Source organism: Oncorhynchus gorbuscha, linkage group LG17 (genome assembly GCF_021184085.1).
Source record: "Oncorhynchus gorbuscha isolate QuinsamMale2020 ecotype Even-year linkage group LG17, OgorEven_v1.0, whole genome shotgun sequence".
Classification (NCBI taxonomy): domain Eukaryota; kingdom Metazoa; phylum Chordata; class Actinopteri; order Salmoniformes; family Salmonidae; genus Oncorhynchus; species Oncorhynchus gorbuscha.
The window spans coordinates 9,460,795-9,477,003 of NC_060189.1; the positions used below are offsets into that span (position 1 = coordinate 9,460,795).

At 42.9% G+C, this 16,209-nt stretch overlaps 1 protein-coding gene across 1 annotated transcript in view; it reads right to left on the reverse strand.

Moving 5' to 3' along the window:
- LOC124001292 (arf-GAP with SH3 domain, ANK repeat and PH domain-containing protein 3-like) overlaps positions 1–13,825 on the reverse strand; it is a 60,197-nt gene extending 46,372 nt beyond the window's left edge. The window contains exons 1-3 of the mRNA XM_046307963.1: positions 13,501–13,825; positions 6,246–6,318; positions 1,412–1,546 (exon numbers count right to left, since the gene is read on the reverse strand). Coding sequence (XP_046163919.1) covers positions 1,412–1,546; positions 6,246–6,318; positions 13,501–13,701 — 409 coding nt within the window. The 5' untranslated portion in view covers positions 13,702–13,825. The remainder of the gene's footprint in view (positions 1–1,411; positions 1,547–6,245; positions 6,319–13,500) is intronic.
- Positions 13,826–16,209: the final 2,384 nt, after the last annotated feature.

Sequence of the window (16,209 nt, forward strand, 5' to 3'; positions counted from 1 at the left end):
CACCATCATCACAGTCACTGCAGTACATCAACACCATCATCAGTCACTGCAGTACATCAACACCATCAGTACATCAACACCATCACTGCAGTACATCAACACCATCACTTCAGTCACTGCAGTACATCAACACCATCACTGCAGTACATCAACACCATCACTGCAGTACATCAACACCAGTACATCACTACAGTACATCAACACCATCACTGCAGTACATCAACACCATCATCAGTCACTACAGTACATCAACACCATCACCATCACTGCAGTACATCAACACCATCATCAACTGCAGTACATCAACACCATCACTGCAGTCACTGCAGTACATCATCACTACAGTACATCAACACCATCAGTACATCACTCAGTCACTGCAGTACATCAACACCATCACTACAGTACATCAACACCATCACTGCAGTACATCAACACCATCATCACAGTCACTGCAGTACATCAACACCATCATCACAGTCACTGCAGTACATCAACACCATCATCACAGTCACTGCAGTACATCACCATCATCACTACAGTACATCAACACCATCATCACAGTCACTGCAGTACATCAACACCATACATCAACACCATCACTGCAGTACATCAACACCATCACTGCAGTACATCACCATCACCATCATCAACACCATCACTGCAGTACATCAACACCATCACTGCACAGTACACTGCAGTACATCAACACCATCACAGTCACTGCAGTCATCAACACCATCATCAGTCATCATCAGTCACTGCAGTACATCAACACCATCAGTACATCAACACCATCACTGCAGTACATCAACACCATCACTGCAGTACATCAACACCATCATCAGTCACTGCAGTACATCAACACCATCACAGTCACTGCAGTACATCAACACCATCAGTCACTGCAGTACATCAACACCATCACTGCAGTACATCAACACCATCATCAGTCACTGCAGTACATCAACACCATCATCACAGTCACTACAGTACATCAACACCATCACTGTACATCAACACATCACAGTCACTGAGTACATCAACAACATTTACATCAACACCATCATCACTCAGTACATCAACACCATCACCAGTCACTATGACATTGATGAAGATGCAGTACATCAACACCATCCCAGATGAGTGAAATGCTTGTCCTCAACACCATCATCAGTCACTGCAGTACATCAAAATTCACAGAATACATTTCAGTCACTGCAGGACATTGATGAAGATTCCCTCTTCTCTCCATTAGCCCTCCTCTCTCTTCTTCACCCGACTCCCAACCTCCTCCAAAGTCTCCCCCTCCTCTCACCAGGTTCAGATGAAATGCTTGTCCTGTAAAATTGAATACATTTTGTGCGGACCTTCCCTCTTCTCTCTATTAGCCCTCCTCTTGTCACTGAAGAGAGAGAGGTGACCTCCCTGGTGAAGACGGCCATGTTGAGGAATCCAGTGGACACCTCGTTGTTGTCCTGGGTCAGGTGACTGTTCCCGAGGTTCTCCAGCACCTCGATGTACTGCTCCTTGTTCTCCACATGACCTAGAACCACAAACACACTTCATTGTTGTTTCTCCCTCTCTCTCAGCCCTCACTCTCTCCCTCTTTCTTCCCCTATCCCCCTCACTCTCTCTTCCCCTCGCTCCCTCACCCTCTCTCCCAATGTAGTGTCTAACCCAGCGGTGCCACTGCTCTCTGACTACAGCCTGTCAACATAAACATAACAAGAGAGAAAGTGACCACATATACCCTTTCATATACTCTTTCATCACGACTGAGCAGAGCTGATGTAATAGTTGCTGGAACCCAGCGGGATCAGATCCAGCATGCTGTCGTTTGCACAATAGTGTGAAATGGGGAATGTCAACGAGTCTTTTTGAGTATCCATCTCCTGTTTTCTAGCATAGGTGCCAGTATGTGGATCCCAATCGGTTTGTGCTTTAGCCGGGTCCTTTGTCAAAGGTCTGGCACGGCAACGACAGTGGGAGCAGTAACTGCCTGGCGTCTAGGCTACAGTTTTTCCAGTAACTATTACAAAATGCACATCTATGCCATCCCGATGGCTTACCCCAGATAGTCTGCTTTTGTTCAAAATGTTCTCTTTCAGTCTTTAATGTTGTGTGTGTATGCTTGTTTGTGTGTCAGAGCCAAGGTCTGCGGCTGCATGCTAACTGCGGGTTTGTTGACAACAAAAATCTGACGAGCAGCACAACATTGACTAACATATTTGAGGAAGATCATTAATGGCCCCCTGGGGTTGAGAGAGAGAGGGGGGGGGGAGTGAGAGAGAGCGAGAGAGAGAGGGATGGTGAGTCAACCAACCAACGCCATACTGTATCATTCATGGCTGATTGAGGGGTTCTGAATCAGCCTACCACTAGCAACAAACAGGAAGAGAGGGGCCCCCCTTAGCCTTACTGGAATGGAACAGCCCCATATGATTCCAGTTAAGAGGGAGAAAGAAAGTGGGGGTTTAGAGGGGGGATGGTGGATGTGTGGATAGAAGTGGAGTTGGGGTATCTCTGTACTGACTGACCAAACATAATTTCCTAAATCTGTTTCCTATTTGGAGGTTTTAACGGTTAGATGTAAGTCAGAGAGGGACAGACTATTTCACAGTTCAGTAAGAAGAAAAACATTTTTTATGTTCATCCATGTTATCTGTATGTTGTTATCATTGTGAATCTGGTGAGTAGTTGCTTCGTCACACCAGTATGAAATTGTGAAAAGTAGTCGTCAGGGTTGGCTAGGTTACTTTATAAAAGTAATCCGTTACAATTACAAGTTACCCGTCCAAAAATCAGTAACGTAACTTTTGGATTACCCAAACTCAGTAATGTAATCTGATTACATTCAGTTACTTTTAGATTACTTTCCCCTTAAACCGTATTAGAAGAAGACAAAGTATTGAACAACATCTATTGTAGGATAAATCAATGTTAACGTGTACATAGCTGGCCATATATGGATGTTAAATGTTACTTATGTAGGTTTCTTCTAACCCATCACTTTCTACTTCATATAATAATACGATTACATTATATCTTTACATTAAAAACCAAAGTCTATCAGAATTCCAGTCATTCCAATAAATTACAACTATTTGTTTTAACGGGAATAGTCTGAACTGGGGGGTTTTCAGCTCAGTTTTACTCGAGGCATAGAACGCAGCGTAGACATAACCTATAGGTCTACTGTTTTTATTCGATAGAATACATTAAAATATATATATTTCGGGTTCACAGTGTTGACGGAACCGAGGCCCCCATATTAATCTGAGAGTGGTTCCATCTGTCCAGGCCCATCCCTCCGTTTTTGTTTTTTTACCCAAAACGGGCAGGGTGCCGTTTTGACATTGTTTCATCTGTAGATTTGCCCTTTAAACAGCTGCATATTATCATAAATTCAGGCTATTCCCGCTAAAACAAATAGTTGTAAAACAAACAATTTTTATCAAAATTAAACTATTTAATTGGCGCATTTCAAACTGTCATTTTGTGAGGCGCAGTCGGGAACTACTTCTGTACTATAGCGAGTGGTGGGGTCGATAAAACCAGGAAGATTCTCCATCGTTTAAATCTCCAGTTTGGGAACATTTTGGCTTCCCAGTAGATTTACAACGGTGATGGACAGAGAGTATATGTCTCCACTGCTCAACCAGAATAGCCTATGCAGCTGCCAACACCTCAGACACGTTGACACATTTACGTCGAAATCAGCCCAGTATTCCCCAGGTTTCAGCACCTCGTGAAAGAGTTCGAGGCACGTTACGAACTTTGATCACGAGCGCCAATTTCAGCAAACGGGTAGTACCGCGCCCTATATAAGCAAGCTAAAACAGCTGAAATTGTCAGTGAATTGACCAGTGCATCCTGTGTAGCGCTTACTACAGATGGATGGACCTCCAGGGTTACAGACAGCCCATCACATCACCCCGGAGCAGGAAATTAAAAGTACCGTGCTATAGTCCCTTTAAGAGAGTCACACAAGTGCGCATATTATCTCTGTACGAAAACATTATAGCATATACCTATACAATGTCTGAGCCATGTTTATATATTGATTTCACATGTATATTGCACTTTATTTTAGTGTTGTTCAAAAATCCTATCCAATTTATTGGTCACATACACATATTTAGCACATGTTATTGCGGGTGTAGCGAAATGCTTGTGATCCTAGCTCCAACAGTGCAATAGTATCTAACTAAATGCTTGTGATCCTAGCTCCAACAGTGCAGTAGTATCTAACTAAATGCTTGTGTTCCTAGCTCCAACAGTACAGTAGTATCTAACGAAATGCTTGTGTTCCTAGCTCCAACAGTGCAGTAGTATCTAACTAAATGCTTGTGATCCTAGCTCCAACAGTACAGTAGTATCTAACTAAATGCTTGTGTTCCTAGCTCCAACAGTACAGTAGTATCTAACTAAATGATTGTGTTCCTAGCTCCAACAGTACAGTAGTATCTAACTAAATGCTTGTGTTCCTAGCTCCAACAGTACAGTAGTATCTAACTAAATGCTTGTGATCCTAGCTCCAACAGTGCAGTAGTATCTAACTAAATGCTTGTGTTCCTAGCTCCAACAGTGCAGTAGTATCTAACAATTCACAACAATACACACAAATCTAAAGGTAAAAGAATGGCTCCCAAGTGGCGCAGGGGTCTAGGGCACTGCATCTCAGTGCTAGAGGTGTCACTACAGACCCTGGTTTGATTATAGGCTGTATTACAACAGGCCGTGATTGGCAGTCTCATAGGGCTGGGCACATTTGGCCCAGTGTCGTCCGGGTTAGAGTTTGGCCGGGGTAGGCCATCATTGGAAATAAACATTGGTTCTTAACTGGCTTGCCTAGTTAAATAAAGGTTCAGAAAATGTTTAAATAAATACATAAATATTAGGACGATCAATGTCAGAGTGGCATTGACTAAAGTACAGTAGAATAGAATACAGTATAAACATATGAAATGAGTAAAGCAGTATGTAAACATTATTAAAGTGACTATTGTTCCATTATTAAAGTGACCAGTGATTCCATGTCTATGTATATAGGGCAGCAGCCTCTAAGGTGCAGGGTTGAGTAACTGTGTGGTAGTTGGCTGGTGATGGCTATTTAACAGTCTGATGGCCTTGAGATAGAAGTTGTTTTTCAGTCTCTCGGTCCCAGCTTTGATGCGGGGTGAACAGGCTGTGTCCTTGATGACCTTTTTGTCCTTCCTGTGACATCGGGTTCTGTAGGTGTCCTGGAGGGCAGGCAGTGTGCCCCCGGTGATGTGCTTGGCTGACCGTACCACCCTTTGGAGAGCCCTGTGGTTGTGGGTGGTGCAGTTGTCGTACCAGGCAGTGATTCAGCCCGACAGGATGCTCTCAATTGTGCATCTGTATAATTTTCTGAGGATCTTAGGGGCCAAGCCAAATTTCTTCAGCCTCCTGAGGTTGAAGAGATGCTGTTGCGTTGTTGTTGAGTAATCGTGTTTTCATTTAAGAAAATTTAGAATACCAACAATTTGGATTTTCTTAAATACACTAAAATTAACTACAGTAAATGTTGGCAATACACTTTCCCACTCTACCGAAACGTGAACCCAAAACCGCAATACATACCGAACCGTGGGTTTGATGAACTGTTACACCCCTAAAGACAGACAGGGTGGCTTAGCCAACGCATCACATAGAACCCATACAACGACACCATCCACAAAACACATGTTATCCCTCATCCCACACCCTAATCACGTGACTAACAAAGAAGCCTAACAAACAATGCCCACACAACAAGCCACTTGATGTCATTTACAAGGGAATTGGCAGCCATTTTGAAAATGCTGCTGATCAACACTTTCATTTTTTAAATAATTGAACCTTTATTTAACTAAGCAAGTCAGTTAAGAACAAATTCGTATTTACAATGACGGCCTACCCCATCCATACCCTCCCCTAACCTAGACAATGACGGCCTCCCCCGGCCAAACCGTAACCTGGACAACGCTGGGCCAATTGTGCACCGCCGTATGGGACTCCCAAACACAGCCTGGAATCGAATCAGGGTCTGTAGTGACACCTCTAGCACTGAGATGCAGTGCCATTGACCGTTGCGCCACTCGGAAGCCCCACCTAAAGCGTGTCAGTATAATGCTTTATAACTTGAACAAATGTATGAGCCTTCATAATGCATTATAATAAGGCTTATAATGCAATGTATGTGTGCGTGTGCATGTGCGTGTGTGCGTGCGGGCGCTTACTTAGTCCAGTGCTGTGGATGGCCTTGATCATCTTCTTCATCCTCTGTAAGGTGCTCTGGTCCATCTCTAAGGACTGCAACACATAAAGAGAGGAGAAGAGATTTAAGGAAACATACATACTTGACATGTATAGGGTTTCAGGAAGGCAGATCTTTCCCTGAGGTAAATCCTAACTTCAGATCGGTCTGTCCATGCAACTCTGTGTTTGACGTAAAATCATGTACTGATGATGTCAATGGGAGACTTGAACAACAACAAAAATATGGAATATTACACCACAGACTCCAAGTTAGGATTTCAGCCAGTAGTAATGAGAAACAGCAATGGTGAAAAAAATGTAACCTGTCCAAGCTGTCCAAGCTGTCTCTAGGGAAAACACACTTTCTTTGACTTTCTAGCAGCGGTCATGACGACTGTTTAGTTCCCACGCCATGACGACTGTTAAGTGAACAGGTGAATCAGCACTTAGTCCGTCTAACACCGTCACATTTGCAATCATTGGGCTGATGTCACTCATGCACTAACCACCGACCTCGCCTGATGTTTTCTTTTCAGGTTCACCGTGCATTTGCCATGTTGAAACTTCCCTCTGCTCGGTTTACATCTGAACGTGGCTCTCCCTTCTACCGGATTGTTAATGGCACCCACCTGGTGTGCCAGGTCTAAATCAGTCCCTGATTACAGAGAAAAATTAGAAGAGAAAAAGGATCCTTAAGAGAAAAAAGGATCCTTATTGAGAAGAGGAAAAGGATCCTAATTGAGAAGAGAAAATGGATCCTTAAGAGAAAAAAGGATCCTAATTGAGAAGAGAAAATTGATCCTTATTAAGAAGAGAAAAAGGATCCTAATTGAGAAGAGAAAAAGGATCCTTATTGAGAAGAGGAAAAGGATTCTAATTGAGAAGAGAAAATGGATCCTTAAGAGAAAAAAGGATCCTTATTGAGAAGAGAAAAAGGATCCTTATTGAGAAGAGAAAAAGGATCCTTATTGAGAAGAGAAAAGGATCCTAATTGAGAAGAGAAAAAGGATCCTAATTGAGAAGAGAAAAAGGATCCTAATTGAGAAGAGAAAAATTATCCTTATTGAGAAGAGAAAAAGGATCCTTATTGAGAAGAGAAAAGGATCCTAATTGAGAAGAGAAAAAGGATCCTAATTGAGAAGAGAAAAAGGATCCTAAATTGAGAAGAGAAAAAGGATCCTAATTGAGAAGAGAAAAAGGATCCTAATTGAGAAGAGAAAAAGGATCCTTATTGAGAAGAGAAAATGGATCCTTATTTTATAAGGATTATTAAAGTTACAGTTAACTCAACCAGTAGTGGTTAGTGTTCATGTGACATAACAGCCCTTGGCATTGTGGGGGACTTCCACATGTCTTATTTGTCAGATTCAAAAGAGCATGGGACTTTAAACTGTATAGAAATGTATGGAAAGACTCACTTCTGCTTTATTTTTCCACTTTCACAGTCAACTGCTGAGCAAGGCCACGTACAGTAAGAGTCAGGGCAAGACAGTGGTCCAAGTGAAAATATCATGTCTTGAGACTGTTACACTTCAATGTCATAAATGTGTTTACTTAAGTCTATGAGACAGTCAGGGTGAAGGTGATGTGTTTAATGTGATGTTCCCTATGAACAAATGATGTAATGTCGCCATTTAACAAACAGATACCCTTTTTAAAACCTCTCCTCGTACACAGAATCCAAGTACAGGCCACACCACCATGGTGCAGTAGACGGTAGAACAGTTACAACACACCCTGTTACGGTAAATCAAAAAGGTATGTTAAAACCCCCCAGCATGCATTTAGAATAAAACCTAAGGTCCCGAGGACCAGACCTTGTGGTTCATCCCTGCTGTGTCCTGTCTGCAGCATCTGCTGATACTCTGTCTAACACACACAGAGCTGCTGTAATAATAGAGGGGTCCAAGGTTTGAAACCGACAGTAGAAGAGGGAAGATTGTCTGTGGAGAATACACCCATTCTGTCTCAATGGTAACACATGTATTTATGGGTGTAACTGTTTTACTCTTCTCTCAAGGGTATAGGGAATTTTGGTATGTGTGTGTTCCTGGTTGAATGTGTGTGTGTGTGTGTGTGTGTGTGTGTGTGTGTGTGTGTGTGTGTGTGTGTGTGTGTGTGTGTGTGTGTGTGTGTGTGTGTGTGTGTGTGTGTGTGTGTGTGTGTGTGTGTGTGTGTGTGTGTGTGTGTGTGTGTGTGTGTGTGTGTCAAAACCCCAGTGTGTGTCACTGTCAACCCATGGTCAGGCAGCGCAACAGGAATTCCTGGCTTCAGGGATATCTGATCCCATGAACCTGCTGCTGGCAAGAGGACAGATTTGTTGAATAACCACAAGAACGACTAGCCCTTAGAATCTGGCTTTCCCTTGCTCTCTCTCTCCATTCAAATAACCTTATCAGCACTCAACTACTATCAAGAGTAACAAGCGGCAGTAGGAGGCCACAACCAGCCAACACAACCACTATAGCCATAACACATAGCCTCCCCCTAAAACATCATGACCTAGTAATGGGATCACTCTGCCCTCTGATAACTCTGATACCCAGCCACCATTTGTAAATGGCCCTGATCACGTTGCATTAAAATGGATTCTCTCCATAGCTGCCCTGCATATTTGGGTTCAAATCCTAATATTAATTGGCTTTAGACTGCATAGAGTGGCAGGCACTTTTGGGACTTTCGTATTGGTTCCATTGCACCGGGCAATCTCAATCAAGCCCAGCTAAAGTATTTTTAATTATTTCAAATAGTATTTAAACCCAGGTCTGGGAATCAGATTCCAAAATGGCCTCTCCCCAGCGGAGCTATCCCAGCTATGTTTCCAGACTGTCGTAACTATAAATAGTTAGATTAGTCATATAGAGAAATGGTTGGACTGGCATGTCAGGGTATCTCTGTTGGACTGGCACGTCCAACCCCAGGGTATCTCTGTTGGATTGGCATGTCAGGGTATCTCTGTTGGATTGGCATGTCAGGGTATCTCTGTTGGACTGGCATGTCAGGGTATCTCTGTTGGACTGGCAGGTCAGGGCATCTCTGTTGGATTGGCATGTCAGGGTATCTCTGTTGGACTGGCAGGTCAGGGTATCTCTGTTGGATTGGCATGTCAGGGTATCTCTGTTGGACTGGCAGGTCAGGGTATCTCTGTTGGACTGGCACGTCCAACCCCAGTGTATCTCTGTTGGATTGGCATGTCAGGGTATCTCTGTTGGACTGGCACGTCCAACCCCAGGGTATCTCTGTTGGACTGGCATGTCAGGGTATCTCTGTTGGACTGGCACGTCCAACCCCAGGGTATCTCTGTTTGACTGGCAGGTCAGGGTATCTCTGTTGGACTGGCACGTCCAACCCCAGGGTATCTCTGTTGCTTACCTCTCTTTTGTGATGGTTATCAGGAGAAATGCCCTACACAGTGTGCGTGTGTGCCCATCCAACAGCCCTTCACCTAAACATACTAAACAGACTCTAGCATCCAGTGGTACGGTTCAGTTAGGAGAGCTGGCCAGGAACCCAGTGATGTATCATATCATCTTAAAGGAGCAATCTGTAGTTGTTACATCCATTGTTGGATTTATAAATGAATAATATACCCATAGATTCTTGAATAATTTAACTTAATGCCTCATGTACACCATCAGAACCCAAAATATAAGATTGTTTTACTACAATGTTTGTAAACGATATAAACCTCAAAACATGGTTAAAACTATAATGTTGATATCATGGATGGTCAGTCCTGGTATCCATAGCTCTGACTATGAATTTGAGTGGTTACATTTCTCCAGGCCCTTCCCTAAGTTTTTATTTTTTAAATTGAAAAAGAGACATTGTTATAGTTTAAACTGCATATTGGTCATTTAAAATGTGTCATATCATTATTACACAACTGAAGTTTGTATAGGCTATATATATATATATATATAGTTGGGTAATGTGTTGTTTTTTTACCATATCTTCTTTCTTTGGACTTTCACTGGGGCATTTCAGACCACTGAGGTTTACTTGGATCATAGAGACATATATTCATGAATAAAGCTTCGTGTGTGTGTGTGATGTCACAGTCAGAAGCCAGCTTCTCTCTCTGATTCATCTGCAATGTTGAGAAGCCTTGAAACCACAGTCTGAGGATAAATGGATTCAAACAAACATTAACACATACATAATCCCCAACAGGCCTTGAGGCTGGAGTTTCGCCCACCAAACCCACTGTCCTTCACCCCCCCCAACCCCAACACACACTAATCCTTCCTAGCCGTCCACACTCCAAACGAGTGCCGTCTGGCTGGCCTGCTGTGTTTGTTTCCGGTGGTCCTGCTACAAGCTCAGCCAGGTCATCCCAGCCCAGAACCCCATAGAGCCCCAGTCACAGCCCTCAGGAACTGAGCTAATTAAAGAGGCTCTGCCATAATCCCTTCAGGAAGCTCTGCCAGAGATGTGCTGTGCATCCATGGGTTTCTAGTGGGGCTGATTGGCTCTTTTAGCCCTGCTGTGAGGAAACCAGACATGGGATTATGCTGAGTCAATATTTGAGGAAGGCTGTGGTAAGGTTGATTTGGGGTTGGGATTCAGTCTATGGAAAACATAATTCTCCTTGCCTTGCTGTGACAAAATCAAGGCATGGGAGTCAACGTTTGGAGAAGGTTACGAGAAAGTTGTGGTAATGTTGGGCTTTTGGGTTCATTCAGTCTGGCAGGTCTGCCATGCCAAGTCTGAAGAGCATTCGTCAAATGTGTTCCAGCCAGGATTGCATTGTGCTTCTATTGCCAGGAGTTTTATCCAGCCTCAGCATTTTTTGTTGTGTAAAAAAAGGTAGGAAATACTTAAGGGTGTTGGTAGAACAAATGAAGGCCTCTGATTATGTAACTGATGAGGAACAGTCATTTCATGTAATTTCATGTGAATGGCTAAAAGCAAAAACGGACATTTTATTTAATCCTCCCAGCCTTCAGTTCAGCCTCTCCAATTAGAGGCCATCGACTCTTCTCGCTGACAAGTTCCCGATAACAACAACAACAACAGCAAATCAAGAGCTGCGTGATGCTCTGCGCTACAGCTTTCTCCAATAGCGAGTCAACACGGATGTTTACCAGTTCCATGCATTGCTAGCTGATCTTCACCATCATAAATCACTCCCTTCTCTTATGAGAGCTAAGATCTCTCTAACAACTAACTTGAGGAGAATCTACTTACTCCTAAACTCACGTTGACATCGAAGTTCAGTAATGCATTCATCTAGACCCGCCAATCGAGATCAAAGCTGTGGCCATTCGTAGCTCAAGATTTTGACGAAGGTTCGGATGATTATTGCCCATCTGAACATCTGTTCCACAATGGTCTCTCAAACAGTTCACGACAGAGACCATGAGAGACTATTCCTCAGTCGTCAATGTCTCAGTGGGTATGGGATTGTTTTTTTATTAGGATCCCCATTCGCTGTTTGCGAAAGCAGCAGCTATTGTTCCTGGGGTCCACACAAAACATGAAACATGACATAATACAGAACATCAATAGACAAGAACAGAACTACATCAATTTAAAAATGGCACACTTAGCCTACCTATCAATACATACACACAAAAGATCTAGATCAAATAGGGGTGAGGTGTTGCTTTATCTGCTTTTTGAAACTAGGTTTGCAGTTCACTTCCGCTATATGAGATGGGAGTTCCATGCAATAACGGCTCTATATAATATTGTACACCTTCTCGAATTTGTTCTGGATTTGGGGACCGTGAAAAGACCCCTGGTGGCATGTCTGGCGGTGTAAGTGTGTGTGTCAGAGCTGTGCGTAAGTTGCAAACAATTTGGAATTATCAATACAATGTTTCTTAGAAAAATAAGTGACGCAGTCAGTCTCTCCTCAACTCTTAGTCAAGAGAGACTTGCATGCAATGTATTTATATCAGCCCTCTGGTTACAATTAAGAACAAACTGTGCTGTACTGGGTCAGCTGCAGCTTAACTAGGTCTTTCTTAGCAGCACTTGACCTATGATGACCTCTGACCGGACAATAATCAAGATAAGATAAAACTAGAGCCTCCAGGACTTACGTTGTGGAGTGTGGTGTCAAAAAAGCAGAGCATCTCTTTATTACGGACAGACCTCTCCCCATCTTTACAACCATCGAATCCATACATTTTGAACATTACAGTTTACAATCTAAGGTAACACCAAGTCATTTTGCCTCCTCAACTTGTTCAACAGGCACACCATTCATGACCAGATTTAGCTGAGGTCTAGAGCTTAGGGAATGATTTGTACCAAATACAATGCTCTTAGTTTTAGAAATGTTCAGGACCAGTTCATTACTGGCCACCCATTCCACAACTGACTGCAACTCCTTGTTAAGGGTTTCAGTCACTTCATTAGCTGTGGTTGCTGATACGTATATGGTTGAATCATCAGCATACATGGACACACAGGCTTTGTTTAATGCCAGTGGCAGGTCATTGGTAAAAATAGAAAAAGTAGAGGACCTAGAGAACTGCCTTGCGGCACACCACACATTGACATAAGAGAAGCTTCCATTAAAAAATACCCCCTGAGTTAAATTAGACATATAGCTCTGAAACCACGATATGGCAGAGGTTGAAAAGCCATAACACATATGTTCTCAACAACAGGTTATGGTCAATAATATCAAAGGCTGCACTGAAATATAACAGTACAGCTCCCACAGTCTTCTTACTGTCAATTTCTTTGAACCAATCATCAGTCATGTGTGTCAGTGCAGTTCATGTTGAGTGAACCCATGGGCACTTTCTCTGTTATGGGAGGAATGGTATTCAGGTGAAACTAGGCTATAGCCTGTTACTGCAAGACAAAGGTCATAACTGTACTGTAGCTAAGGTTATCCTGGAAAGTATTCAGTGTCACAGTCATTTAGCTTAACCCTCATACAGGAAGATGACATATTTGGACATGCTTATTTGTAAATCTTATTTAAATAAACACCTCACCTATCTATCAACTGCCCCAACCCTCTGCATTGCACTATCCACTGTCCCACGACGACATAACACACTTGTGAAATATCATGGAAGTATTTATAAATAGCCTACGTTTATAAATTACATCAAAATTAACTTGGCCAACTTGTTTTAGGGGTTTTACCTATCGGTTCACCTCCCACAACTGTCAATAACAAGTTAGGCTACCTAACGCAGACTGGTATACAATATTAGTACGCACTGCGCGTTCCCCACTCTCTGGTTGCGCTGCACTAGCCTGACTTACCTCTTCGACTGCCGAAACGGTGTTCCGACATTCACTCATTTTGGACTGAAAACTCGAGGTAGCCGGTGAAGCCAAGTCCTCGTTTGTCAGAGCAACAAACTCCGAAATGTTGATACGCTCCGGCATATTTCTCTCAAGGTAAAGGAGTCCAACTGAAGATTTACAAAAGTTAGTAAAAGTGTCAAAAACGCATGTTTCCATGGAAAATGCACATGTTCTCCGTTGTGGAAAAGGCTATAGCAAAAGGTAAAAAGTTTCACTGCGGTGCGGTACATGAGTGAGCACCACTGCGAGCGCTACAGATCCAATGCTGGCTCTGTGCGTGCGGTTAGGGAGGGAGTATTTCCATCATCACGTGGAATGTTTCTGCTTTCTGGCATACTGAATTGGGCGCGTGAAGAATGGACCCGCAGTCTTTTGCCGTCTCATTTCCCCTCCATGCAAACCCTAGCCTGTAGTGAAAACAGTGGACTACTACACAGATGAATAGGGTGTCACACACACCATAGAATCCCTTTAGAATGCAATGAAAAGGTTCAGGGCGCTATGAGGAAATGGAGAAAGATCCACCATGTGAAAGCACTGCAATATTCTACATTTTAATCAAGGCTAAACAAAAACATTCAACTTTCAATGCCTTCCATTGGCGTATTTCACCAGTTTAGCCAAAGTATATAGCTGTCATTCTATGGCAAACCTCACCTCTACACTTGAAAACCCTTTATCTCAGCCTCTAATTCCCTGCAGGGTATAGATAGTATGACTCTGTTGGGCCCCAGTGCAGGTAACAGACTTGGAGCAAACCTCTATATACCTACCCTTGACATTACGGTTTCACCTTACAGGTGTACCCGACTCCTCATTCCTGCTACTATACAATCTGCCAACACATGAAAGGAAGGATATCAAAGTACTTTGCCTGAGGGAAGTTAAGTTTTAGACTTGAAAAGTTTTGGGTGCAAGGTAGTCCAGGTTTGACTGTGTTTTCCAAGCCCACTGCAACCACATTGAGTATGGGGGGGGGGACTACTTGATATGACCACAAAACCACATATTTACCTGCTGAAAGGATATAACCAATTAACCCTTCACTAAGCCCCGCCACAGAACATGGTGCAACCTATCGCAGTGTTCCAATGCATAACAACTGTTGTCAAGTCTGACACACTGAGGTGTTCTAATAAGAACTGGAGACTGCATCCAAGATGTCCGCCAGTTGTTCTCAAGGTAACCTACTCACGTTCACATACTCTGATATATCTGGGTTTGCTTCCAGTTTGTGTTGATCAACATCAAATGCGCACTAGCACTCAGAGTGCACCGGGGGCAGCAACAACGCCATCACATCATCCAAAAATATGGGAGACATTGGATAAATATAAAATATTCATAGCTTTGGTTGTGAGTAATGGAAAACAAATCGGCTTCAGAAACAATTATTTGAATAATCAATGTTTTGTGCACGAAGGTGATGACTAAAGTGTCTTATTAGGAATTTTTGAATCTGACTTCTCTGGGTGGCCGTATAGGGGGAATTGTCTTTCTGGGCCGGGCGTCAGTTAAACTGCCGTACCGAAGCTAAATTGGAGGAGCAGTTGAAACCTGGCCTCATTCATCCGACACCTTGGACAAGTTCACGCATGGAAGGCATTGAAAAAAAACCTGAGCTTTCATCCAAAAACACCTTTTTCAATGCCTAAACAATTGTACACTGCACCAGGGGCACTTGTTACTGTAATTCCTCAGATGCAAAGCCTGTTGAGGGCATATTTTTTTCTAATCTTAAATTATACTTTTGTTATCATAGGTTTCTAGCTCAGCTGGTTAGCTGGATCTCAGTCTTATTGACCACCCAACGGTGCTAACGCTAGTTAGCCAGCTCATATAAATGTTAGTTTTTTTTCTTCAAAATGTTAGCAAGCTAAGTTAGCAATGTTATGAATACAATTACCATCTGCTGTCGACATAAGGATGCGATTTGAGAGAACTAGTCAGCTCCAAAAAATGGTTAGTAACTATGGCTGCATGCTGACAGAACATTCAGAGCCATCGTGACTAGTCACACTACAGCCTTCATTTTACCAGGATCCCGTGAAGCAATTGTAATGACAGTCCACCACAACATACCGGAGGGCCTCCTGATTAGCAAAGGGGTAGTCTGTGTTCAATTTCATTGTGTATTAAAAAACACAGTTTGAGGTCATTTTGAGGGGATTTTGCCAGTGGTGTATATATAAGGAAATGGGTTTTGCATGATTTTCTTTTTCTTCAGAAGTTGCAACAGTAACCAAGGGGGGCGGGACTTAGCGAAGGGTCAACCTGGGAAACTTTTACATGCGTCATTGTGACAGTAAACTCAAACAAACTCAAGGTTATTTCCTGAACAGTCCTGAAGGAATAGCACAGTCACTACCAGACTTTGTGCAGTAGTAGTGCTGTATTATTGTAATAGCAGCCTTGATTTCTAACTCCAACCCTTACTTTATTTTTGTAAAAACAAATATTTAACATTTATTTAACTAGGCAAGTCAGTTAAGAACAAATTTTTATTTACAATGACCCCGGCCAAACCGTAACCCGGACGACACTGGGCCAATTGTGCGCCGCCCAATTGGACTCCCAATCACGGCCGGTTGTGATACAGCCCAGAATCGAACCAGGGTCTGCAGTGACGCCTCTAGCATGAGCTGCAGTGCCTTCGACTGCTGC